The sequence below is a fragment of the Balaenoptera acutorostrata genome, chromosome 11 (genome assembly GCF_949987535.1).
Source record: "Balaenoptera acutorostrata chromosome 11, mBalAcu1.1, whole genome shotgun sequence".
Taxonomy (NCBI): domain Eukaryota; kingdom Metazoa; phylum Chordata; class Mammalia; order Artiodactyla; family Balaenopteridae; genus Balaenoptera; species Balaenoptera acutorostrata.
The window spans coordinates 84,959,899-84,987,509 of record NC_080074.1 but is presented as its reverse complement, the minus strand read 5'-3'; the positions used below and the strand labels follow the sequence as shown (position 1 = coordinate 84,987,509).

The following is a 27,611-nucleotide window of genomic DNA, read 5'->3' as shown; positions in this document are numbered from 1 at the left end:
CTTGCACGTGACCTGCACGTAACCGACACAGCGTCCCCTTCTGCTGGCTGTGTCCTCCCTAAGCCTCAGTTTCCTCATGTGTAGAATGGGGATAATCACATCAGACTGCCTCCCGGGGTTGATACAAGGCCTTTAAAGAGATCACGCATGTCAAACTGCATAGCATCCAGCAAACAGCGCTCATCGAATGCCAATTTATATTAGTCGTAGTACTGTTGTTTTTTTTTTTAAAGATTTTTTTGATGTGGACCATTTTTTTAAAGTCTTTATTGAATTTGTGACAATATTGTTTCTGTTTTATGTTTTGTTTTTTTGGCCTAGAGGCCATGTGGGATCTTAGCTCCCCGACCAGGGATCAAACCTGCATCCCCTGCATTGGAAGGCGAAGTCTTAACCACTGGACCGCCAGGGAAGTCCCATCAGTCATAGTACTGTTAGTATGCATGATTTGATTTAATCCTGGTAGCAACTCTGCAAGGAAAGTCTTGTTATATACAGGGTCAATAGTCAGCTGGTTTGCATAGATACGGCTATACTAGTTGCTAAAACTGTTGCAGTATTTCCCAGTTGCCAAATTACCTGCTGTCCCAAGACCTCCAAATCCCGCTCCCTGCCCCCATGACCCTGCAGCCTTCTCTGCCCAGGTTCTTTCCCTGGGATCCCTACCTCCCCCTTCTCCCCATGATCTGGCAGCTAATGGGACAGGGTCTGGCACAGCAGGAGGCCTCCAGGTTCCAGACAAGTCATCTTATTCTATTCTGAGTGCTGACTGGCTGATTACACTTTCTTCATTGATGGGTAACGTGAAGTACAGAGGGAATTAAGTCATTGATCTTGTAAATGGGAATCCTACCTAGGAAGTCAAACTGCAGAATCTGATGCCCAGGTTCCTTCCTTGACACTGAGCTTCTCCTTAGACACTGATCAGAAAAACTAACAAGAGCCACTTTAGCTTCTTGAACTTTGAGGACTATTACCTGCACACCAGCAGATTCGGTTTCTGATCAGTTCAGGAAGCAGTCAATGACCTCCGAGAGCCCACGCCTCAAGTGCCTGCCCTCGACCTTATTCCCCATCCCACTTCCATCCGAATCTCATTTAAAACAATTTGGCCCAAATCCTTCCACCCTCACTTCCGGCGCTGAGGACAGTCTTTGAGATGAAGACTCTGTGTACAGCCACACTGTTAAATATTCACCATTTTTATCTCTATTTTCAAAATAAGAAGGGAATTAGAAAGACGTTAACGTGCACAAATATGTGGTAACTCATGGATTATAGTACGAATACTAAATAGGAAATTAGGATAAGGTAGAGGATAGGTCCCACAACAAAAATGAAATACAGAGATGGAACTGAAAAAGATCCCTCTTAAATTGAAGACACATGTCTGGATTTAAAATGTGGACAGTAGAGGTGGCATCTCCTTGAATGTAGACATTTCCTTCTTAATTGTGCATTCTGAAGCTACAACCTCCCGCCCCCAGCTTGCCTTGAAATGTAAGCATTTTAAAAGTGTCTTATTATGTTCTAACGTCTTTTTTAATTTTTAATTTTATTTATTTATTTATTTATGGCTGTGTTGGGTCTTCGTTTCTATGCAAGGGCTTTCTCTAGTTGTGGCAAGTGGGGGCCACTCTTCATCGCGGTGCACGGGCCTCTATCGCGGCCTCTCTTGTTGCGGAGCACAGGCTCCAGACGCGCAGGCTCAGTAGTTGTGGTTCACGGGCCTAGTTGCTCCGCAGCATGTGGGATCTTCCCAGACCAGGGCTCGAACCCATGTCCCCTGCATTGGCAGGCGGATTCTCAACCACTGCGCCACCAGGGAAGCCCCTGTTCTAACGTCTTTAAAATAGGTTTTAAAGATTGAGCAGTTACATAATTGGCTTAATTAGATCAATTAGCAATTGATCTAATTACACAATTAGCGTAAATTGGAAATAATAGGATCAGAACATATAATTTCATAATTATGACACATGACAATAATACAGAAATTAAGTTGGCAAACGGTGCTAATGCAGGAGGGGTACATATAAATCTTAGATGTCTTTCATGAGCCCAAATATATCCCCCCTCCAACAGTTACGCCTCAAAAATACGGTTTAACTAAACAAGATTGATTTTGAGTTCCAGACACAGAAAACAACATCTGGAAAATTCTTAGCTCTTTTCCTTCCTTCTGGGTGACTACATTTCTTTTCTATCTCATTAAAAGGACAATCCCTCTCTTTCTGAGGCCTTAATAGATTATGCAAGGAAGAATTCATTCTGAAGGGTGAATTATGCTGAACAACCCACCAATGTGCATGCCTGCCCCTCTGCTAGGACAGCAGCTTCAGGGGCACTCCTGAGGATTTGTGCATGTATGGGATGGGTCGGGCTTCAGAAATAGTGAGAGAGATGACAGAGGGATTAAATTGCCTGTCTCTCAAATCAGCCATCCAATTTTTAATATTGCATTCATTATACTTGGTTCAGGTGGCATAACGTTCCTGCTGTGTCTTTATCTTCCGATTTTAAAAGAGGGGAAAGATGACATTTGCCTAATGAGAAGTTCATGTTCTCAACTCCTGCAGCTATTTTGGTGTATCTTTCCGTAAATTATGTCCAACTACCAGAGGGCTAAGAATAAACCGTTCATTTGTTAATTCACTCATTATTTTATTTACTCATTCAATAAAGGTTTTGAGCTTCCTGAGGGAAGAGATTACTTCTTATTTATCCTTACGTATCAAACCCACAGCACAGCTGCTAGCATATAAGAGGCACTCAGTGTCTATCGAATTGCTTTTAATATATATTATAGCTATCATCTGCCCTGGTCTTACACAGAACAAAAGCTACTCTATTCCTGGTTGTGGCCTTCAAGAACTTACAATTATTTTTTGGGTCACGACAATTATTATGTTAACAAAAACATGAGTTAATTGGTACAACATTATGGAGAACAGTATGGAGATTCCTTAAAAAACTAAAAAATAGAACTACCATATGATCTAGCAATCCCACTCCTGGGCATATATCCAGAGAAAACTATAATTTGAAAAGATACATGCACCCCCATGTTCATAGCAGCACTATTTACAATAGCCAGGACACGGAAGCAACCTAAATGCCCACCGACAGATGAATGGATAAAGATGTGGTATGTGTGTGTGTGTGTGTGTGTGTGTGTGTGTGTATGTACACACACACACAAAATGGAATATTATTCAGTCATAAAAAGAATGAAATAATGCCATTTGCAGCAACATGGATGGACCTAGAGATTATCATACTAAGTGAAGTAAGTCAGACAAAGACAAATATCATATGATATCACTTATACGTGGAATCTAAAAAAATGATACAAATGAACTTACAAAACAGAAACAGACTCACAGACTTAGAAAACAAACTTATGCTTACCAGGGCGGAAGGGGAGGGGAGGGATAAATTGGGAGATTGGGATTGACACAAACACACTACTATATATAAAATAGATAACTAATAAGGACCTACTGTATAGCACAGGGAACTCTACTCAATACTCTATAATGGCCTATATGGGAAAAGAATCTAAAAAAGAGTGAATATATGTATATGTATAACTGATTCACTTTGCTGTACAGCAGAAACTAACACAACATTGTAAATCAACTATGCTCTAATAAAAATTTTAAAAACAAAAAAAACCCCAAAAAACAAAAAACATGAGTTAAATTGTCCCAGCTGACATCACTATGATGTCCACAAAGAATTTTTAGTCAAGAGTCAAATAAGTAGAAGAGCTTAAAAGTGCCATGTGCTAAAATGAGAAACTGGTCCCCACAAAGCAATGGTCATGGGGCATGGTCAGCCAGGGTCTGGGTCGCAGCCCAGTGCACCAGAACACGTGGGCAGTTCTCTGAACACGCATGGTACCTGTCCTTCCAGGTACCTCTGGTTTCGATCCCACTGTTTGTCAAATTAAGTACTAAATATTCCCAAAGGTCCTTAACATACATCAGCAAACGAACAAATGAAAATGTCTCCAAAATGTTAGCGAAACCTCTAAAAGCCTTGGGCATTTTTTCTAATGATCTCTATTTTGTTTGTTCCTCTTCAATATCATCCTATGAGTAATGGGAGAGGCAAAAGGCTTAGTGATGCTCACAGGCCATTACTAGCACAGGCTGCAGGACTTATCCTCTTAGGCCCTTTCCTCCTAGTTTATTGGATTCTCTTTCATTACTTTTACTTTTCTGCATGATCCTTTCTTTTCTGTCTCTTACTTTCTGTCCCCAATAAACACTAGCTCAAAATATCAATTCTCTCATCAAAAATGAGAGTTTGTTTGCCAGAAGAAAATACATTCCCAAAATACCTTGATCTATTCACATCTCCCCTAACAATATCCCAGAAGAGGTTTTGTGTTAATTCAAAGACTCAGACAGTGGATAGTCCAACAGCTTGGCGTAGGGTTTGAAGGCAGGGGTGAGGAAGTTTTAAGCTTCTGTTAATATTTCAGAGTCTTGATCCTGTCACTAGAGGGATGTAGAGGCACAAATGTATTTCCTGAGATTCTAACCCCTAGAAGCAATATATTAATTTATTTATAATGTATGTTTTAATGCACATTAGTATAAATATTCCTTATGGGACCTGGTAGTAAAGAATAAAGTTGAAGTATTGGAGGCGAAAAAATATACAGAGGGAGAAACATCCACAAACTTGTTATATTCTTGTTTTTCTCATTTCACCAGAAGACAGGAAACATTTTCTAAGGGCCTCTAGGTACAAACCAGGCTTAAAGTGTGTAGAATTCAGATGAGTTGTTTTGTGAACAAATATGAGGAACTTCCTTATTTTATTTTGCATAAATCCTTGAGGGTAAAAGCTACATCAATTATGAAGAATTAAAAACTTCTTCTAAAGCTCTATTGATAAACAAGCACTTAAATCAACTTGGTAAATGCACCTATTTTTAAGGACCAAAAATTAAAGTGGTAGGAAAATGGAAGTTTTCCTACCAAACTGTTAAGAGTAGTTACCTTTGACCTGGAGGGAGAGAAAATGTAGTCTCTGAATTGAGCTGCAGACATGCTTCAACTTGCCATGTGCTCTAAAATCTTCTCTCTCTAGGAGGATCAAGATTAGGAGGCCATAATCTCCAAGGAGCTTGGAGTAACAGATTTTCCAAATTGGGTTCATCAACTACAGATTTTTAGAAGTTTTCCAAAAAGGCTATTTCAGTAAATGAACACTCTTACCGGCAAGTGACTTTTTGTTTCCATCCTTCCAAAGCTTAATATCACTCCTCCTTCTCCTGCCCATTAAAATCCAGGACCAGTGCCTGTTCTCTTGGGTGTGCACTGCTTGGATGAGAATGAGACAGTTCATGTTGGAATAAGCTTGTGGGCTCTCCTCCCTCCTGTCCTGGTTCTGGAGAGAGTTCTGACAGGAGAGGATGGATAGACACACGGATCAGTATGTCTTAAAAATTCAAGCACAAGAGCCCGGCAAAATGCGGGTCTTAATGTGAAAGCTAAAGATGGGTCAACATTTTCGCAGCAGTCTTCTCTCACAGTGAAAGTCACCTGGTGATTTCCTTATCACAAAATCCAAAGGCTTGGGCCTGTCTCCTCTGTGCAGCAATTGATGCTGTGAACTCTGACACGGAAATTCTCATCTCTTGGCTTCTAACACACTCCATTGCCTGGTTCTTCTTCTACCCTTTTCAGTGTCTTCTTTTCTACTTATTTTACTTGTCTTTCTCTTTTTTCCTAAATGGGAGATTCCCCCAGGTACTGTCTCTGGCTTTCTCTTCTCCTCTCTCTGCATTTCTCCCTTCTCCCACCTCTTGCTAACCTGACAGCTTCAACTGTCATTCCATATGGATGATCCCACTGAAAACTGTCAATTACTGAGTATCTTTTATGAGCTGGACACTTTTTTAAAAAAAATATTTATTTATTTTATTTTCTTTATTTTTTTGGCTGCGTCGGGTCTTAGTTGCAGCATACGGGATCTTAGCTGAGGCACACGGGATCTTTGTTGAGGCATGCGGGATCTTTCGTTGCGGCACGCAGGCTCTCTCGTTGAGGCGCACGAGCTCAGTAGTTTTGGTGCACGGGCTTATATGTCCCACGGCATGTGGGATCTTAGCTCCCCGACCAGGGATCGAACCCTCGTCCCCTGCATTGGAAGGTGGATTCTTTACCCCTGGACCACCAGGGAAGTCCCAAGCTGGACACTTTTTACATGTCATCTCACTGATCTCACACCAACTTTCTGCCTTTTAGGTGAGGCGGCAGAGTCTCAGGGAGGTTTGAAGACTCACCCAAGACATCAAGACCACACAGCAGATACGTGCTAGAGCCAGTGTTGGAGTTCAGATCTTTCTGGCTGTAAGGCCCATGCTGTTGTCACTACACCGGCCCTCCCATGATTCGGACTTCGGTCTCATTTCAAAATCCACAAGTCTTCTTCTCTGACTGGTTTCTCCTCCTAACAGAGACTTTCTGAAACCGTTCACCACCTTTCTCCCAATGACCTGGCTCACGGTGTCGGGAGCCTCTGTCTCATCTCGCAGTCCTTCCCTTCCCCTGCTCCTCCACACCCACCTCCTAACCTCACCAACTGCCAAGTACCACCTCTGACTTCATCTTTCCCTTCTCCGAACCAGCCGACACACCACTTCCTGAGCACTGTTCCCCAGGCCACATTCTTCCCTCAGGTAAAATCTTCGGTGGCTTCCCACTGCTGAGAGAAAATAATGTCCAAATACCTACACTTCTTGCTCAAAAGTCTAATCTACTTTTTGGGTCATATCTCTCAGAACTTCCTGACAAGTAAACTGTGTACCAGTGACACTGGGCAACTAACTACCCCCTGAGTGTCTGAATGTCCCATTTCTATGCCTTTGTTCAGGCTGCTCCTTCTTACAGGAACTCACTCTTAATCCAGCAGACACTCCCCATCTGCACAAACTCTACCCTGTCTCATGTAATGCACACACAGACACACACACACACACACACACACACACACACACACACACACACACACACACACAATTCCCCTCCACCACCTTCCAGTTGGATGTCACTTTACATCTTTAAGCCTTCCCAGACTTCCATCTGTTCCACTCCTGGGGAACTTAGCTTGTTCTACTTTGGGTTTATTGCCCCCCTCCTCTTCTTAGTAAGCTCTAAATCCCTTGGCACAGAAGGGACATTTCAGACTCTTCAGCGTATTCCCTGCAATCTTTTATTCCAAGGGACATAATGGATGCCTGCCAAATACATATTAATTCAATTTAGTCAAACTTTGGTAAAATCTAGCAGTGTGAGGTCACATTTTAAATGCAATGTTGTACATGATTCTCCCCTAGCAAGAAGAAACAAAATGTTTCACACAGTCTCCGAGCATCTTGAGATCAAGACTGTATAAATGATGACTGTGAGTGCATAACCTCAAAATGATTACCTTTTTTCCTAATGTAGAAGGGAGAGAGGGCAGAAAAGGATTTGTGGAGAAAAAGAAACAATGTTAGGTTCTGCCCACTGTCACATGAAGAATGGAGAGAAAATAACTTATGGTAGAATGCACGTCAATAAGATAGGATGGAAAATGCTGAATTATAAAAATTCAATTTACATGTAGCTCTCCTGTGACACATAAATATTGTCAGGTAAGGTAAACTACTGCAATATTAACCTGTACTTAGTGAGATGTTAGCCTCTGAAAATGTTCTTTGGTTTTTCCCTATATTGTAGTTTATGTCTTCCTAAGTGGGTGATAAGTTCGCAGAGGGGAAGACATAAGACCCACTGTTACCTGGCTCTTCTGACACTTTGGTGTTTACTAAATGTTATCCTTGGGACTGAGCATCAAAGAGGGTCACGACTCTTCTAAGGTCTCATTCTCAAATAGTTATTAACACAATTTTGGAGGATGATTTTTGAGAAAATATCCAATATATGGCTATGTTTATACACAAGAATTTATATCAGATTCAATGATACTCACTCCCTAATTGTGTATCATGGGTACAAGAAAGTTGTAACTTTGACTTCTCTTTCAGCCTGTTAGTTTTAATCTTCTATGAAGCAGAAGAAAGTTCAAATCATGGACAACCATGCCCTCTGTGCAATGCTACTCATCTTAAGGAGGAGTTACAAGCAACTGCAGCAGGATCAGTGCAAATCCATCACCACCACCAGTCAATCTATCCAAAATGTGTGCTGACAAAAAGCCAGTGCTCTCCCATTGGGATTGAACATTATCCTCTCCCCAAACACACATTTAATTGCTTAAATCCTTAATTTCTGAAATTCAAGGAATTTCCTAAAGTATGAATCTCCTTTTGCCAATGGCAAAGTCCCAGATTTGGGGAATTGAGACATCAGTGATGACAGGAGGCATGAGGTCAGAGGATGACAGACAGGACTGAATTCACTGCACAGAGAATTCTCCAGGAAATACCATCTGCACACCTGAGGCTTAGATTTGGTTTGTATAACCAAGAAGTCCACTAGGAACCAATGATTTAGCCAGGATAGGGTTCTTCAATGACTGCCAGTCCTATTGAAAAGTTAACAAAATGATTGCTAGAAACTTTATGTTCTGGGAGAAAGGTAGGGTAGGGAAGGTGAAATCAGGCAAAATGCAACATAGTCACAGATGCAAACCCTCTTCTCACTCACCACAATCATTTGAGCCACGTAACTTTCAGGTCCGGTGTATTCAGTTGGGTCTTTCACCTTCACCAGGACTAGGAAGTACAAATAATGCCACATATTGTGTTCTGACTTGATGTGCTCCTCAAAAGAAACTGTTTTATTATCAAACTTGTCCCTCTCGAGTCCTGCAAATCACAGGAGACACAATGTGTGTAATTTAATCAGCACTCACTTCTTGGCATAAAAACAAAACATAATAATTATTGTGAAAAAACGCTTTCTGAAAGAGCATGACAATTTAAAATGTTATGATTAAGAACAACGTAGTATATAAGACCTCCAGGAAAAAAGTCAGAGTTTTTAATTTCTTTCCTGTGGATCCTTAGAAATGCAGTCGTATTATAGATGTAAAATTTGCAGACAATTTTAAATATAGCTGTATCAAAATTGTCAAATTAAACTGGACCACAAGTCTAAGAAAAAGAAGTCAAAATGATTGTGCAAGAAAAAGCATGCTTGCTAATCAGGGCAGAAAGAAAATGTCATTTTAACCAGAAACTTGGGTAAAAAGAGAAAAGGCAGCTAACAGTCATCTCTTCAAAACGACTTGTAATCAGTGAAGGGCAAACGAATGTCCACAGAGATCTGGGCTCCGAGAGCAATAAGGACTCACAGGCTCATTCCACCCCTTAGACTACTGTGTTCCAGGCATTTTGGGGAGGGGAAGGTCTGCTCAATTTCCAGGGCATATTTTTAGCCTCTGGAAGAACACTGAGGAGTAATCTTACTGGGTAGTAAGATTCTTTTCTCTCAAAGGTTGAAGGGTAGATGAAAGGAAATGAATGGAGATGAAGAAAAACATCTATGGAAAAATGAATTATACTGCCAAGTAAAATGGGATGTCGGGATTCAGTCTGGTTTTGCAGTTCAGATACTGGAGGAGAAATCTGGAAATTGAATTCCAAACCTGGCTACTCTTTTCCTAAACATATTTTTTTTTTTTTTAAAAAAAAGGTTATTTGGCCATTTAGGCATGAAGAAGACCCTTTAAACAATAAGATGCAAAGTACAATAAGTAAAAAACCTGTCCCCAGTGAAGGCGTGGCCCTTTAAATTATATTATTGGATATTTTTACGGGAAATACCATAAAATTTGGCTGGCTGATGGCTATGCCTCATCTTACTTGACCTATCAACAGCTCAGCATGCTTCAAATAAAATCCAATCCTCTCCCCCAAAGCTGCTCCACCCATGTTCTCTTTTCATTCCATGACAACTCCGTTCTTCCAGTTTTCAAGCCAAAAGTCTAGGAGTCACCCTCGAATCCTCTCTCTCTCTCTCACACATGCCACATCCAATTCATGTTGAAATTCTTTTGGCTCTACCTTCAACATATACCCAGAATCTGATTGCTTCTCACCACCTCCATGGTTACCACTCTGGTCTGAGCCATTATCATGTCTCATCTGGATTACCCAAATAATCTCCAGACCCCTTGTTTCCACCTTTATTCTCTGTGGCCTATTTTCAACACAGCAGCCAGAGTGATCCTTTAAAAACCCGAGTAGGATGGTGTCCCTCCTCTGTGCCAAACCCTGCAGTGGTTCCTTACCTCCTCAGAATAAAGGTCAACGTTCTTACAATGCCCTACAAGTAGGGTTGCCGGGGAAAATACAGGATGCCCAGTTAAGTTCAAAGTTTGGAAAAACATTGAATAATTGTTGAGTTTAACTACATCCCATGCAATATCTTTTTGCTAAGCCCTAAGTGATGTGGCCCTCCAGCCTCTCTAACTTTGTCTCCCGCTATCTTCTCCCTTGCTAACTCTCATCCAGCCACAATGGCTTCCCTGCTGTTCCTCGCACCCAGACCCCTGCCTCAGGGCCTTTGAACTGGCTGTTTCCTCTGCCCATAACCCTCTTCTCTACGGTATCTCTTTGACTAACTCACTTACCTTCCAGTTTTTCTCAAATCTCACCTTCTCAATGTGGCTTAACTTGATCACTTTATTTAATCCTATAGCCTGTCTCTTCCGTTTTGCCGATACTTTTGATCACTCTTTCCTTGTCCCCTTCCTTTTCCTAGAGTGCTTATCACCTCTTAACAGACTGAATATAGCCATATCAAAGGTGTTCTATTAAACTGGACCACAAGTCTCAATTACAGAGGTAAAAATGATTGTGCAAGAAAAATCCAGCCTGCTAATTGGCACAGAAAAACGGAATATCATTTTATCCAGGAAATTAGATATGAGCTTATTATGTTGATTATTTATTGCACATCCATGGGCAGATATATGTGTCTCTTTTCTTCACCAATGGTCCCAGTAGCTTAGAATATTGCCTGCTACATAGTCTGCACTGAATAAAATATTAATTGAATGAATTAAGAATATGTCACTAAGACTATAACAGAATTGAAGAGGTGCAGAAAGAGTAGGATATAAGCAGAAAGCAATGAGGCAGTAGAAGCTGTGAACTGGCAGAAAGCAGGAGGTAGAGCAGCAAGTAGAGAGAGGCAATTAGAATAGGGAAGCCATTCTAGACAGAGAGAAAGGGGAAGCTGAGAAAAAAGTTGTTGGGTAATAGTGTATGGTGGGGCTGAGGGTCTTGCTTTAGTTTCATGAATAGCATCTGGCTCTCCATGACGGCTCTTTGCTTACTGCACCTCTTATCTTAAATTGCTCACGTATTGTTTCAATAAATTCTCATTGCTTTAAGAAAAAAAAGAATATGTCACTCATAAAATATTGTTCCACTAGGATGGCTATAATCAAAAACAGATAATAGCAATGTTGATGACGACATGGATAACTTGGAACCCTCCTACACTACTGATGGAAATGTAAGATAGTGCAACTTTACAAAATAGCTTGGCAGTTCCGCAAAAGGTTGAACATAGAGTTACCACGTGTACCAGCAATTCCACTGCTAGGTATATACACGAAAGAAAAACATATGTCCACACGAAAGCATGTACATGAATATCCAGCATTATTCATAATAGCCAAAAAGTAGAAACAACCCAAATGTTCATCAACTGATAAAAAGATAAACAAAATATGGTATATCCATACAGTGGATATTTTTCTGCAATAAAAAGAAAGGAAGTATTGATACATGCTATAACATGAACCTTGAAAACATACCAAGTGAAAGAAGCAAGTCACAGAAGACCACATATTATATGATTCCATTTACATGAAATGTCCAGGATAGGCAAATCTATAGCAACAGAAAGTAGATCAATGGTTGCCTAGGGCTGAGGAGGAATGGAAGGTTTGGTGGGAAGGAAGGGAGCAGTGATGGCTAAAGGGTATGAGGTTTCTTTTGAGGGCAATGAAAATGTTCTAAAATGTTCTAAAATTGATTGTGATGATGGATGGACAACTCTGAATATACTAAACCCATTGAATTATACACTTTAAGTGGGTGAATCATACAGTAGGTGAATTGTACCTCAACAGAGTTATTACCAAAAAAACGGAGAAAATTTTAAAGTAGCTTTCTCCTAGAATTCAATTCAAACAATTCCCTACCTGTTGCAAGGTACATAGGACTATAAAGATAATGTCTACCATCAATTAACCTATAATATGGGAGAGGAAACAGACAACTTGTTTTATATTCTGAAGTGATATAATCTGCCAAGGAAACATAAAGGAGGACAAAATGAGTTCTGACCAGGTACATTTTAAAAAGTTTCAAAGAGGCATAAAACTTTAAATGTCTGGCCTATGAAACATGATCACGGCAAGTGGAGAAGAGATGAACGGTAAGAAAAGGTACTTAATTTTTATTGAGCACCTATTTATGCTGACAACTATAAAGATGTCCAAATATACTATAATAATTACAATAATCCGATCTGACCTTTTAGCATGTGAGGAAAGAGATTCAGAGGGTTTCAATTAATTGCTCAAGTTAACACCTCTATTTAGCGGAAAAGTCAGCCAGTATTTAAATAAAAATATTCCTGACTCCAAAGCCATGTTCTTTTGCCTCTGGGCTGAGGAAATAGCACAGCAAAGCTAGAGATGAGAGCAAATGCCCTGTTTGGGGGACTGTCAATTCCTCTGGTGTGGCCAGGAGGGAACACTCGGAAATGAAGATGAAATGGTACATTTGGCACAAACCATGAAAAGTATTAAACACAAAGCTAAGGAGTCTGTGCTTTATGCTGAAGATTTTTGAGTGAGCCTAGCATACTGGGAGCTGTGCTTTAAGTAACTCCCTGTGCCAGGATTTAGAGGAAGACTGTGGGAGAAGAGGCTAAGGGTAGGAGTCCGGGGGGCTAGGACAGGGGAGGAGGGCTATAAGGGAGGGAAACTGGTTGTCTTTCATCTTCACTGGGTCTTGCTCTCTAAGCTTGATCATCCATTCCCTTGGTTTCAACCATCATCACGCTGATGAGTTCTCGACCTTTATCCCCAGTACTGACCCTTCTTCTCAACTTTAGATTCTATTTCCTGCTGCCTCCTGGATAACTTATGGGCATCTCAAACTCAACTCATCAAAGATTTGTTTCTTTAGCCCTTCTTCTTCCCCTCTGTTAATGAAGTCCCTGTCCACCAGTGAACTTGAAGTCGCCCTCAGACTCATGCACTGACTATCTACTCTGTGCACATGTCTTGTAGTCACTCTTTCTCACCATTCTCCAAACACACCAACTCCTCTGAAAACTCTATGCCCCCATCCAGTCTCTTTCCCACTTTACAGGAATTCCTTCTCCAAGAGCCAACTCAACCACTGCCACAGCTCTGACTCCCTTGGTTGATCCTCTCTGTGTCTTTGCTATGAAAATTTGTCTGTTTCTATCTTAGGCTCTACTACTTTGTCTGATTTATTCTTGTTTTACCAGCACCTGGCATAGTAGCTGGAAAACAGTAGGCATTCAACTAAAGTTCACAGAATAATTGAATGTATGAATAATAAAGATTGAAGAGGACTCTGGAGTAGAAACTGAAGAGGGCTTGATGTCCGATTAGAGGTACCAATTTAGGAGGAAGCAAGGACGACTCGATATTCTGACTTGAATGACCAAGTTTAAGGTAATATCACTAAATCAAGAGGAAAAAAAATAGAAGGAAGAGATTTTAAAGGGAGGATGTATTTGATTTTGGATGTGTTGAGTTTAAGATGCCTACAGAACAACCAATGTTGGGATGTTAGGTAGGAAGCTGGAAATTCCAAACAGAGCATTCAAGACATAACTCTACTAGTCCAAGGATAAATGACATAAAATGAACAATGAAAGCCAGAGCATCAGATGAAACAACCAAGGGAGAAAGAAAGGAAAGGTAAGAGGAGCTCTGTGTGCTCAATACAAACTTTTTAGGAAAAATGTTAAGACTACACTTATGTTGTGTTTCCCACCCAGTATGACTAAGGTAAGGGAACATACCCACCCACTAGCCAGGCATCCACATTCCTCTTCTCTGCTTTATTTTTCCCCATAGTCATCATTTGACATTCTATGTATGCTGGAAAATAAGTTCCATGATGGAAGTGTTTTTTGTCTGTTTTTGTTCACTGCAATACCCTAGCACTTAGTAGATGCTCAGTAAGTAACGGTTGAACAAATAGGTGAATGAATGATTCATGCATAAGTATAGACAATAAAGATAATAAAATAATGTGCAAAGTATAGAGAAGGGACTAATTACCAAGAGAAGAACATAGATGCCCCACCTCACAATTTAGCCTTTATTTCCTATTAAATCATCTAGAAAGATCTTTAATTCTAGGAACCTGACCCTCCTATGATAGGAGTTCTGACCTATCATCAAATCCTTTCTCCATTTTGTTATTTTGTCACACCTGGTCTGTCGACATCTCCTTTTCACTGGATTTTTCACCTCTAGTAATTCAAAATTAATAGTTAATGTGGACAACAGAGTCAATTTGTTTCCATGCTTACTGCTTCAGCTCTGTCATGTGCTCATCATCACCTCATCATGACTGCCTTCTGGACCACTAGCAACTGTTTTCTGAATCCCAACTCTGAAACATCTGGTTCACTGTCTTCCAGGCTAAGAAAGTCCCATTTGCTCTCACAGCCTGTCACAGTACCCACCTCTTCTGTTGCTACTATGGGCATCCTCGGAATATTCCTGGGGCCAACTCCTACTGCAGAGAATCTCTCCTCTGTTATTTGATACTATATCCCCCTTTGGATCACAATTTAACACCAAACTCCTCCAAGAACCATTTCTAGATTAATCACAACTATTTGATAGCCTACTAATACAACCCCCAAATATCCCAAATGTTTAAATTATTCTTGTAATTAAGTTCTTCTAATATATATGGTATATATTAGATCTTATGTGTGGTAAGTGATTCCAGGAATGAATGCATATCTAGATATACTTTATCACAACACTTCCCACATGTTTCTGCCCTTTGAGGGCAGAGAATAAAGAACCCTTATGTTACTGAGGTCCCAGGGATTAGCAGCTAAAAGAGCTTGAAAACACTTTTCAATATTTAAGTAAGTTTCTATTTTAAATGTTCATACTAAATTTGTTCTACTTTACAAAGTATTTGCTCTAATATAAAAATACTATTTGAATTTGCTCTCAGGTTAACTCACCTAAATGGTCTCTCAAATTTGTTAATAAACGTGAAGCTTCTGAAAAATAGGCCATGTTGATCTAATACCTTCTGATATATCACCCTATATCCCTGTGGACATGTGTATGCCACAGAAACAATACCATACATGTGACAAAACTTGGGATAACTTGGAATTAGTGCATCTAAGTTTTTTGTCTGCAGTATATAGCAATTTAGGACTTACTTGCTTTATCTCCCTTTTATAGGTTATATGTCACATAAGTATAGAGACAATGTTAATTTGGAGGTGGCTAATTAGATAGTCATTCATTAAGCAAATATTTATGAATGATCCCTAATATATACTATGGAAGCATAAAAATGGATAAGATGTAGATGTGGATCTCCTAAAGATGAGAAGTTATCATGTATTGAGAGCTTACTCTCAGTTAAGCATTGAGCTAAGAATTTTTATATACAGGATTTCATTTATACCCACCACAACCCCAAAACATGGCATTATATTCCTCACTTTCAAGGTGAAAGGAAAGTTGACCAAGACCACATAGCCAGGATGTGGAACCAGTGTAGACCCATGTCTACTTGATGGTAAAGTTCATATACTTTCTATAATATGGCAAGGCATAGTATACAACAGACGAGATGAGACATTGAAAAATGTGTACAGTACTATATAGTTAATTCTGATCGACAAATTTAGGAGCAGATGTGTTTGCTTCTGGTTAGTGAGACCAGAGAAAGCTGAATTCATGGAACAATGGCTTTAGATCTGGGTCTCAGAGTCAGGGCAGTAGTTCAACAGCTTAGGAGTTTGGGCATTCCAAACAGAAACACCATAACTGAGAACACATGAGAGAGAGTTAAAGATGAGTAATGCAGTTGAACCAGAACCTGAGCTATAAATGGGAGAACAGTGGATGAAAAGACAGGCAAAAAAGAAGGGGCCCAATTGTGAGGCACCTTATATGCCAGGAAAATCAGAATTTTAGAGTTATAGACTGTACAATGTTACTGATAGGCTTTTGAGTAAGGAAATGAGTTCAAAGTGGAAAATTCTGTCTGGCAGCGCGGAACAGTCCATTTGGGCGGTATGAGCCAGGGTGAGCCTCAAAAACCAAGGTGTGGCTGTGGGAATATGTGGAAGGAAGTGAGACTGTGAAAGCAGATTCATTACCACGTGGTAACTAGTGCACCTGGAAGAGGAAAAAGGAGATGCTTAAAATGATGGAGAAGTTCCCAGCCCAGTGGGGTATCATTAATTGCAATACAGAAGACAAGATAAGTTGCCGGGTTAGAGGAAGGAGATGGAAAGGCATGGTGCACTGGTTTGCAGACATGGTAAAACTGGCCGCCAGGAAGTCATATCTTTTTAAATGTCAATCAATCATGGAAAATAAAGAACAAAAGCCTGGAGAGAGGTTGGAGCCCTGGCTGCATATTTGGCAATAATCTACATAAAGTGGTGTTAAAGAGAAGGGCAGAGGGAAGAGACAAGGAGTCTATGATAAAATCAGAACCTCTGATCCAGGGGTTGGGAGAAGGACTAGGGCCTTGTGATAGACCCAGAGAACGTGCAATCTGAGCTAGAAGAAAAGGTCAGCAGGAAGTTCATGATGAGATTTGAGACAAACATTTCAACTTGGTGATGAAGGTTATTGTGATATTTTAAGGAATTTACAGGTTACAGGCTTTTTGATAACTGTGAAAAGCCAGAGAGAATTTTGACATTGAAGGGAAAGCTCAGAGGAGCAGAAATAGGGGTGAAGTGATGCGCTTCTTTTGCCGTTCATGTTTTTTGTTGTTATAATAGGGGGGACAGGATCATGTCTTAGAATGAGGCTCAGTCTACCGATAGATTTTTCCAAAGAACCCATGTTTCGGAGGTAGCGTGCTGACATAATAGTTATTACGATTGTGAAGAAAAAGGCTTCGAGGAAGCAGTGTAAAGGCAAGACCATGAGACACAGGAAGATCTTCAAAGGTACAATCTTTCTTCCTCTGTGGGACTCACCCTTCTATATAATAACTCTCTTCCCCAAATCCCCCAATTATTGCACAACATCTTTCTGGCGCCATGTCAATCTTGTGTTCCTCCATCTAATCTAGACGTATAAAGAGAAGACTCTTCTTTTTGTGTCATTTCCTTCCAGCAAGTCCCTCCCCAGCACTGTGCAATCTGGTATCTGCCCTTACCTTCCTGGAAACTCCTCTCTAAAAACTCCAAAACCTCCTAAACGAGGAATTCAAAGGCTCTGCTTCAGTTCATGTTACTGCTTTGACACAGTTGACAATCAATTCTTTTGTTCCCAGGGGTATTTTCTCCCCTCGCTTCCACGTGCCACACGTGCCCGGTTGTCCTCACGCCATTCAGACTGGAAAGGTTTTGTGAGTGTGTGATCGCCTTTCTCTTTCAACTTTTCAGTGCTGATGTTTTCCATGTGAACTCCCATCATCTCCTCCTCTCACTTGGAAGCCTTCCTGAACACTCCAGCTTTTTCTATGTCATACGGGCTGAGGATTCCCCAATACTGTCTCCTTCTCTGAGGCTCAGACCCACATGTTGACCTCTGTGCTGAGTGTATCCCACTGGGCTGTTCAGTACATACCTCAGTTTCAGTACTTCCAAAGCCAAATTCAGTATATGCCTATGTAAAATTGTTTTTCTTCTTCTATTCTCAAACTCAACTGTTGGTACTGCCATCCACCCAGGCACCCACGCTCTCTCATATCCATTCCAAACCAAACCATTGAGATTTAAAAATTCTATCTCCCCAATATTTCTTAACTTTGCCCTGTAATCCTGAATACTGCCACCACTACCTCTCCCGGATCAAGGTTTTGTTACCTCTTATGGACTCTGGCAATAACCTTCTACCTAGTTACTCTGTCTCCAATATTGTTCCCTGATGAACAACTTCCCATAGCTGCCACAGTGCTCGAAAATAAAAATTAGACCCTGCATCCTCTACTTAAAATTCTTTAATTGTTCGCCGTCCTCTGTAAGTCCATAGGATGAAGTCCAAGCTTTCTAATATAAAAGGCCACATATGATCTGGCCAATCTCTTTTGCTGGCATTGCCCTGCTCTGAAACTTATACACCAGAAACACTGAACTGTTTACAGGAAATGAAGATTCTACTCATGCTGTTCACCCCTCCACGCCTTTCCTTCTGCTGGCCACTCTGCTTCTGTCCACTTGGATATGGCTCTCTCCCTTCCATCCTTTTTTTTTTTTTTTTTTGTCCGCGCCATGTGGCATGCAGGATATTAGTTCCCCGACCAGGGATCGAACCCGTGCCCCCTACATTGGCAGCGTGGAGTCTTAACCACTGGACTACCAGGAAAGTCCTTCCCTTCCATCTTTTACCATCAGCTCCATCACCATTTCTTCTAAGAAACCTTTCTTGACTCTTCCTCGGCTGCCCCCTACCACAACCCAACGAGATGTTAACAACCCGTAAACTTCTCCATCATTTCCCTTAATGCATTAGATAGCACTGATATTTATTATGTCTGTATTCCACAACAGATTGTGGACACCCCAAAGGGCATGTCTAATTTGTGTTTGTTTCCTCGGAATACAGATCATGATCACAGGTTAATATCTGGCATACTCCCACCTGTTGGAGGGATGTTGGAAAGGCTTGGAAGAACCATTCAGGGAAATGAGACAGTTCATAAAAGGTGAACCAAGGAAGGAAGGGGATTTATTGCAGGTCCAGTTTAAGTTATATAGAATAAACATCGTAGTGAGGCCCTTATGTTTGTTTCGTGACTTTTATCAAAAAGATTCTTCAGCTTGACATGGAAAAATAGATGGTGAGTATCACCAGGAGTTGGTGATTATTCAAGGAGGGGGAAGGATCCTAGGGCGACTAAGCCAGCTACAGAGACGACTAAAGCCAGAAAGGGCTAAGGTCTATGAAGCAGAGGGTAGAGCCAAAGGAAATAATGAGGACAAAGAGAAGGTTGGGTGGGCCTGAGAGAGCTAACAATACAAGAATAGGAGGACAGGGTGTGTGAGAGAGAGGGAGGGAGGGAAGAGAGTGACAGAAACTGAGAGAAAGCACAATTCAGAATCAAAAACAAAGCGCTGCCAGTGAGTAGAAGTTCAAGCTGCTGGGAAAATCATCTGTGGATTCATAACCTAGCAAAATAAAGTAAAAATCATTCTATTGTTTAATCAATATGTTATTGTGATTAAAAATCTGTTTGCCAGTTGGTGGAACCTTTTGGTATTTTGTAACACATACTATAGTCAGAGAATCATACAAATTGCAGAAATAATGACAAGTTACCTTTGGGATGTAATTCTTCTGCTTTTTCTGGAAGCAGAGTATCCCAGTCCAACGCTGTTATATAATCTGAATCTTGTCCAGCTTTCATTTTGAAATAATTTTTCCCAAAGCATGGCAAACAAAAATCATTCTAGTCCCTCCTTTCTACTGGGCAGTTTCTTTCTCTATTATTTTAGTATCTTGAGAACACTTACCACAGATGAAGCAGGTTGTCTTTAGAATTTCTTCTTTTTTCTGTTTTTCACTTCTGAGATCCGCAAAAGTATCAATGATAACCCCAAAAATCAAGTTAAGAACGATGATGATGACAATGAAATAAAAAAGAAGGTCATACACCACTCGGGCAGCAAACAAGGGCTCCTGAAATAAAAAATTTTAAAACATTAAAAAAAACCCCATTGTGTATATATACATATACACACATTTTCGAGGCATGTTGATTTAGCATATCGTCTAGCAGAAAGTATATATTCAATCATTGTTTGCTAAATACGAATAGTATTCCAAGTTGGAAAAATAAGACCCACTTTCTATCTTCGTTTTCTTTAAGTGTTGTGAGGAAAACTTTCCAGTCTGTTCCCAGACCCCTTCCATTCCCTAGGACTTGCACTTTTCCTCTCCAAGGGAGGGACTTACTGTGTATTAAAAACCACTTTACGTGTCATTGTGCTAAATGCATTTTGGTGCAGTGGGCCCCTATCCCAGAAGCTGCACAAAAGGTAGACAAATACCAGTCCCAAAGGTCAGAGATTAGAGATTTGAGGACGATCTAATGATCCGTCCATTTCTGGAGTCGATTTTGTTCTTGGCCTTATAGAGTTAAGTACATTCAACTCAGGCTTATTTCTACTTGACAAATGGTATTAAAATACACATTAGAGATCAGATAGCCTAGATGTTTCATAGATGAGGAAACATGAGATGAATGGACAACGTGATCTGGCTGGCCTGTTGGAGGACTGAGATTATTCAAGCTCCCAGCGTGGCACTTGAGACGTTGTAGCCAATGAGAAATTTTTCAGCCTTGCCATTGGAATATACGAAATCCTGTTAGAATTTGTTCAGATTTGATATTCCTCGTGGATAAATAATAGAGGCTGTTCCTATTCAGAGGCAAAGAGTAAATCTTCATGCCTGAGGAACCTGATAGACAAAAGGCAGCCTGGTTTCTGTGATTTATGTAACAATCAACTCCTCCATAAAGACTGTAGTCGCAATATACAGTTCAAAGGTGGACAGAGTTCGTGACCCTACTGACATACATAGATTTCTAGTACATCAGCTGTTTCTATGTAATCCCAGTATACAACGAATTGGTTTCAATGGCCACCGTGATACTGTTAAAGCGAACAACATAACATACAGTACCCTGAAAACAAAAACCATATTGTAAATGCTGCTAAGAAAGGTTAAAACAAGATCATGTGCTTCTTGAAAAACCATTTTTCTCCAGCTTTTACATCTTTTGAGGGTCTTCTCAGCACATCTCCCACGCCGCCGCCATTCCTGAGGCCCTGGTTCAGGACGGTCACAATGCACATAAGGAGGGTGTCACACGTCCTTTCAATTCCATCTTCATACTCCTCAGCAGCTACAAAAACAAACAAGTCAAACGGTACAGCAACCTCGTGCTTTTAAAGCACACTCTTATGTACTGTCAAAGATCTATTTCTTTATAACTGTGTCAGGACACAGTTTTTTGAAGGGATATAACACGTATTTTCAATGCGGCAGCCCGTGAAGCCCATGACTGACACAGACTCATAAAGCACACATATAATATCCCCAAATCATTTTTTCTTCCATCGGTGGAAAATGACAGAATGAAAAGGACAGAATATAAGAAAGCTAATATTCATTGTGCATTGTCGTGATGTGGGGAGATTTCAGTAAGACCTTCTGAAAAGACAGTCAACTCACCCAGGAAGCAAAAGTATTGTGGGGGGGAAAAGAGCTTGTACAAGGAAGCTAGGTGAAGCCAGCTTTAAATTCTACTCTGTTCCAGAACTGGGACTTGAGCAAGTTACTTAATCTCAACGTCCTCATCTGTAAAATGGGGAGGTCTGTTTAAGGATTAAACCCTTCAGAGGGTTATTTAAGGATTATATTTAAGGTATGTAAAACACTTTGTACAGAGATTGGCATACCCATAGTAAGTTAAGGGCTCACAAATTGGGGCAAATACTATTTCATTTCTTTAGTAAGTGTCTAAGCTTTCTGAATGACCAGCATGGAGCTACAGATAAGAAGCACGATGCATTTATGTAAACAATTTATTTCATGTAAATAATTTATTTTATGTGAATGTGTTTATGTGAAAGTATTTAGGGACAAACGGAGAGGGATAAAAAAATATAATGTGACAGAAAAATTCCTAGTCTTACTTTGTTTAAAGATAAAGTTACCAAATATGGTAGTAATCTCTCAGTCATCTAAAATAATAAAAAATTCACACCAAATTGGATACTAGAATCAGGATTTCCTAAATTAAGTAAGCAGAAATGTACTTTTCTTGTTACAAGATTAAAGAACCATAGTGGCACTGAATTTTGGAATGGTGTAGCCAGTCTGCATGTCACGGCGTGAATGTAAAAACAACAACCACTGGGGCTTCCCTGGTGGCGCAGTGGTTGAGAATCCGCCTGCCAATGCAGGGGACACGGGTTCGAGCCGTGGTCTGGGAAGATCCCACATGCCGCGGAGCAACTGGGCCCGTGAGCCACAACTACTGAGCCTGCGCTCCACAACAAGAGAGGCCACGATAGTGAGAGGCCCGCGCACCGCGATGAAGAGTAGCCCCCGCTCGCCGCAACTAGAGAAAGCCCTCGCACAGAAAATGAAGACCCAACACAGCCAAAAATAAATAAATAAAAAATTTAAAAAAAAAAACAAAAACAACCACCACCAAAGGAAAAAGAAAAAGAACTCTTCTATTGATAAATTTGTGTACCTGATCCACTACAAATAGCCTGTCTGGTACTTTGTCATGAAAAGGTTGATTTTCTTCTTGTAAGCTGACTTTAACATTACATGGACGAGGCATCAAATGCAGCATCAAAGATATCAGCAGAGTCTGTGCTGGACCACTTACCGTAGAGGTGAGCACCAAGGCACATTCTGACTTAGAAAGTAGAAGAAATAAAGCCGCTTTTGGAGACAGGAGAAACGAGGAAGAAGTAAAGCTTGCAGTGCCAGCAGTCAGAACGGCAGAAGAGGCAAGAAAGGCAGAGAAGACAGTGAGAAAGCTCAGTCTGCAAAGTGCTTGGTTAGGTCCCCGACACCTGGTGGTGGTGATGGCTAGGAAGAATGCGAAGAAAATCGTTAGAAATGTGTAAGAGAGTTAAAGGAATTTTTGAAGAGAAATATGGTTTTCCAGCAATGCAGTCATGTGCAGTATGTCTATATACTACTTTGCCATGGTCAGACTTTCGATCAATCTTTTCTATCTAGTGGCAGGATCTGCATTCATTTATTTAATCAGCAACTACCTGGTCCTGTGACACCAATGTTTACTAAAGACTTATTAAGTGCCAGATTAATCAGTTTATGGAAGCTACAGGAAAGTGCTCCCATCTCTCCCCAATAATTCAGAAGTGAGGTTGTTTGCTCTTTCATAAGAGGTGAGCTAGTAAAATCCACACACAATTCACATGATTAGCCATTGTGAAATAAAATAGATTGGCTGCAAATACATAAAGAGAATTGGCTTTCTGTGTGACATGTAAACAGGGGGAGAGTGCCCAGGTCAGGGTCAATGCCAGCCATAGTCAAGTCCACTCACTCCATAACTAGTGCTTGGGCATGCCAGTTTTACACAGTAGCCTCTAGGAGTTTGGTTAATAAGGTTTTACCTTTGTGAGACGGATCTACTCATAATATGTTAAGCCAAGTTCCCAGGCCTTCAGGCTGAGAGCCAGGCCCTGAGTCACGATGAATTCACCTAAATAAATGCCATCTTGTGGAGACCTACCTACATAACCAGCTTTCTCCATTCCAAACCTGCTTCATTTCAATATATCAAGAGCCCTTGCGTTAGGTGCTAGAAATACAAGTGGGAAGATGAAAGTGCTGCAGCCCCCAGGAAACTTATGGTCCTCTAGGAAATGTGGGTAGCAGATGAACAAAGGCAGTGCAGTACCATGGGTACTGAGGAGGCAGGATGGATAAGCATCTCATGGGCTGGGGTGCTGGGGGCAGCATCCTAAAGGAGGGGGAACCTGGGTTGAATATTGAAAGAGGGCATGGTTGGCCAGTAAGATCAGTGAAGACATTCCAGGCACATAAAATGGGATGAGCGAAGGCAAACAGGCATGAAAAAACATCTGGAGTGTCTGGGGAACGGTAGGTGGATTGGGATGCCAGGGCCTCTGGGGTATGCAGATGAGTGCGGGAGCTGTAAGAAGAGAAGTAGGTAGGGGCCAGATTATGGAGAGAATCATACACCAAGCTGAAGAGTTTAAACTTTATCCTGAAAGCTATGGGGAGTCACTGGAGAATTTTAAACAGAAGAAAGGTGATTTAGCATCTAGCTGGCAAAGCAGTATGAGATAAAACATGAACTTAAATAACAAGACAAATTAACACACGATAAAAGCCACAAGAGCGGTGCAAAGAGATCAGAATAGAGAGAGAACTTTTAATACTAATGATAATGAGTGGGGAGTCCCTCTAATTAATGCCGACTCTCAGTTTGCCTTGAATATTCAATGGACTAAGACAGCAGTAGATAGGCATTTCACATGGCACGGGCAGAGAGCCCCAGAGTTTAAAAAATTGCTATATGATGAAGAGCCAATAATACCAGTATGCAGAGGCGTGTAAGATATGGCTGGAGATAAACTGGCAGCTCTCTGAAAAGCTCTAGGGAGTTTGGATTGTTAGTTGGGAGGTAATGGAGCATTGTGGACATCTTGAGTTGGGGGTAGGGAAGGACATATTCAAAGCAGTGATTTCTGACAAGTAGCCTAGTGGTGATATAGTGGGTAAATTGAGGAGGAGAGAATAACTGGAGGTAGAAAGACCACTTAGGAGGCAGTTGCAATAATTCAGGCATGATGTGCTATGCGCCTCAAACAGAGTAATGGCTGTGAGAATGGAAAGGATGAAAGATGGGGAGCTGGCGGGACTTGGTATGAAGGAGACGGCAATGTGAAGTATCAGACTGAAGCTTCCAGCCAGCGGTGACCTGGGAAAGGATGGTCTCACTAAACCACAGAAACAGACCATTTGGAAGGAAGAACTGGATGCCGGGGCTTTGATGAAGACAAGGAAAGAATCTCAGATGATTTTTACGTTTATCGGACAAGAAGACTTTTAAAAGGCTAGAGAGGACGAGGGCTGGGAGAGAACTGTGATCCAAAATTAAGGAAGACAATAATTTAAAGATGAAGAGAGTATCAAAAAAACATCAAAATTACAGAAGGGTCAAAGGCAATGAGAAACAAGAAAAGGTCACTGGATTTAACAATTAGGTCATCAGGAAAAGCATAGGAAGATGTCATAGGAAGATGGCAAATAGTTTAAGAGAAGATGGTTGATTCAGAAATTGAAGGAGAGAGTGTAGGTCAATTGTTTTATAGAAAAATTTAGTACTGAAAGGAAGGAGATTAATAGGATATTAGTTTGGGGGGATAAGAGAATGCAGAAGAAGGTTCAATTAGGACCCAAGAGTGTATATAAGAAGAAAGAGAACAGATGGTAGCAAGGAAAAGATTTCAGGTGCAAGAACTATGATCTAGCTAATGGTGGCAAAGGGGTAATGATGAAAACAGAGGTGGTTATAAAAGAGGTGAGAGGACACGTCCTTGTTGTTTACATGCATAAAGGAAGAATTAGTGGAAATAGACTTTAATGTGGAGACATTTTAAAAGAACTAAGTATATTCATGTAAAGAACTTAGAACATTGCTTGGCATATATTGAGGGTGTAATAAATTCCAAGTATCATAATTAGCATTATTATTGAGAGATGGCTGTCAAATCTCACATAAAGTTATAGTTTTAATATAACCAACAAATTCTACACTTAAACAATATGACGTTAAATTACCCTCATTTTCAGTTTAGGAGTATTAGAAAGGATTTTTTCTTAATTCATAATAGGGATGTTTCATATGAGGAAAGGAATAAAAATATATTCTATTGACTCTGAAATACTTCCCCCTGATCTGAGATGTTAGTCTATAAAGTTTTCTGGACATGCATGAATAAAATTATTTATTAATGCCATTTTTTTCTGCTTTAACAATTAAGTTATTCCTTTTTTTAATGGTTTCTTAAAAGCAATAGATTGTCATTGAGACATATTTGAAATTCTGAGTACAACTGAGAACCTCTTGTTTCTTGGCCTTAACCTTTAATCACAATCACCTCAATATGGAATTGCTGATTTTAAAAAACTTTAGGAAAAAAAAATTTAAAACATGGGGCACCCAGTAGGAAGCCAAAGGTAGAGTGACATAAAGACTGACCGGTTCTGCTATGCATCAATCTTTTTTATTAAAGTAAAATAGCAAACTATATTCAATTTGAGTAACTCATAAAAGTTGGACATCTGTAAACCTCTTTTTTCCTGTACATTCAAATGATTTTTACTTAGAAAATAATTGCAAATAATTTTTTTGCCTCAAAAAAGCCTTATGTTTCTAGAAAATCAGTTTGGCGTTTTTTTTTTTTTTAGGAGAACATTTTTGTCTAGGAAGTCAGGGAGGTCTGCAGCAAATGAAATAAAAGATTTCTGTTTTTTTGTTCAACGGCAGTCAGTTGCCAGTTGCCAGGAGAATCCGCTGCCTCTGGGAGGATGGCTCTACCCGCACCTACGGCGCCTCCTCAGGAGCTGGCCGCTCAGCCTCCCACTCCCCGAGGCTTGTTATCACGCTACTGCGCCTGTCTGGGCCTTTTGTAATGTGGACCTGCTGTCCACTAGGTAACAAACCAAGGCCTTCACAAATGCACGCTAGGGCTTGCAAATTCAAATTTCATCCTGGTCTTAGATGTAGCAAAGTTATTTTTACATCTAAGTGACACACGCTGCCCCACAAACACCAGGTTCTGGCTTTCGTTCTACTTTTGCAGTCAGACACACGTGGCCAAGATTTAAAGGTGGCAGGGGCTACAAGGTCAGATCCGCAGAGTTTTCAATCAAATGGATTTTATCACTTACCATCTCAAATGTAAGAAGGTCACAGAAGAAAGAGCAGATTAATACAGGCTTGCCTGTAGTTTTTAATACTGATTTACAAATCATCCCTAATCGTGAAAAGCTACTGCCACCATCTCTGGATCCCACCAGTGTCTCTGTCACACCCCCCCGTGCTGAAATCCCTCCAGGATTCTTTCCTCCTTACTCTGGGAGCTTTCCCTGCAAAATCATACCCACAGCTCCCAGTTCAGGTCGAGCCTAAAAAAAAATGCAGACTTTGCCCCTGGGGCAATACACCTGGAAGAATTGTCCCCTTTTGTCCACAGGGAAAAGGGAAGTTCTGTTCTTTGTGTAATGTATTAGGTGAAAATGACGGGTGATAGCAGTATTATGGGAAGTCTTTAATGCGTTTGCATTCGGAGGTATAACCCAATACCCAAACAGACTTTGTGACAGAACAGACTTTCTCAGCCTCAACACTGTAGACATTTGGGGCTGGATAATTCTTGGTTGGGGGGCGTTGTCCTCTGCATTGTGAGATGTTTAGATGCTAGTAAAACTCCTCCCAGAATTATGACAACCAAAAATGTCTCCAGACATTGCCAAACGTCCTCAGGGCAGGGGAAGAGGTGAGAGAATCAACTCCAGTTGATAACTACATAATAGAGAAGATTTACTTTTTTTTAAGAAATTGCCTTCAGAAGACAATATGCATAAAGAACATCTATCCAAGCATTCTATGGGGAAGGCAATATTAGGCAGAATTTTAACCATCTCTAAATTTTGGTTAGGAAAGAAATAATTTATAGAGATTAATCCTTTAATTAGGAGGCAATAAGATTTAGAAGGTTGGAGCACAGGCCTTGGAATCAGAGATCTAGATTGATTTAACTAGCTGTGAACTTAATGTCTCTGTCCTTCAGTGTTTTTACCTATAATATGAGGAT

The 27,611-nt window shown here is 40.5% G+C and overlaps 1 protein-coding gene across 3 annotated transcripts in view; it reads right to left on the bottom strand.

Annotated features, from left to right (window-relative positions):
* The window catches only part of ITPR2 (inositol 1,4,5-trisphosphate receptor type 2), a 521,140-nt gene that overhangs the window by 47,742 nt on the left and 445,787 nt on the right, over positions 1 to 27,611 (bottom strand). Inside the window, exons 53-56 of one of the 3 annotated variants that reach the window (XM_057555894.1) lie at positions 20,985 to 21,115; positions 19,719 to 19,884; positions 8,673 to 8,833; positions 4,619 to 5,418 (exon numbers count right to left, since the gene is read on the bottom strand). In XM_057555894.1, the coding sequence (XP_057411877.1) occupies positions 5,209 to 5,418; positions 8,673 to 8,833; positions 19,719 to 19,884; positions 20,985 to 21,115 (668 nt within the window). In that variant the 3' untranslated portion in view covers positions 4,619 to 5,208. Of the gene's footprint in view, positions 1 to 4,618; positions 5,419 to 7,093; positions 8,551 to 8,672; positions 8,834 to 19,718; positions 19,885 to 20,984; positions 21,116 to 27,611 lie in introns of those variants that run through there. The other 2 variants (XM_007194868.3, XM_007194867.3) reach the window with 2 other exon arrangements.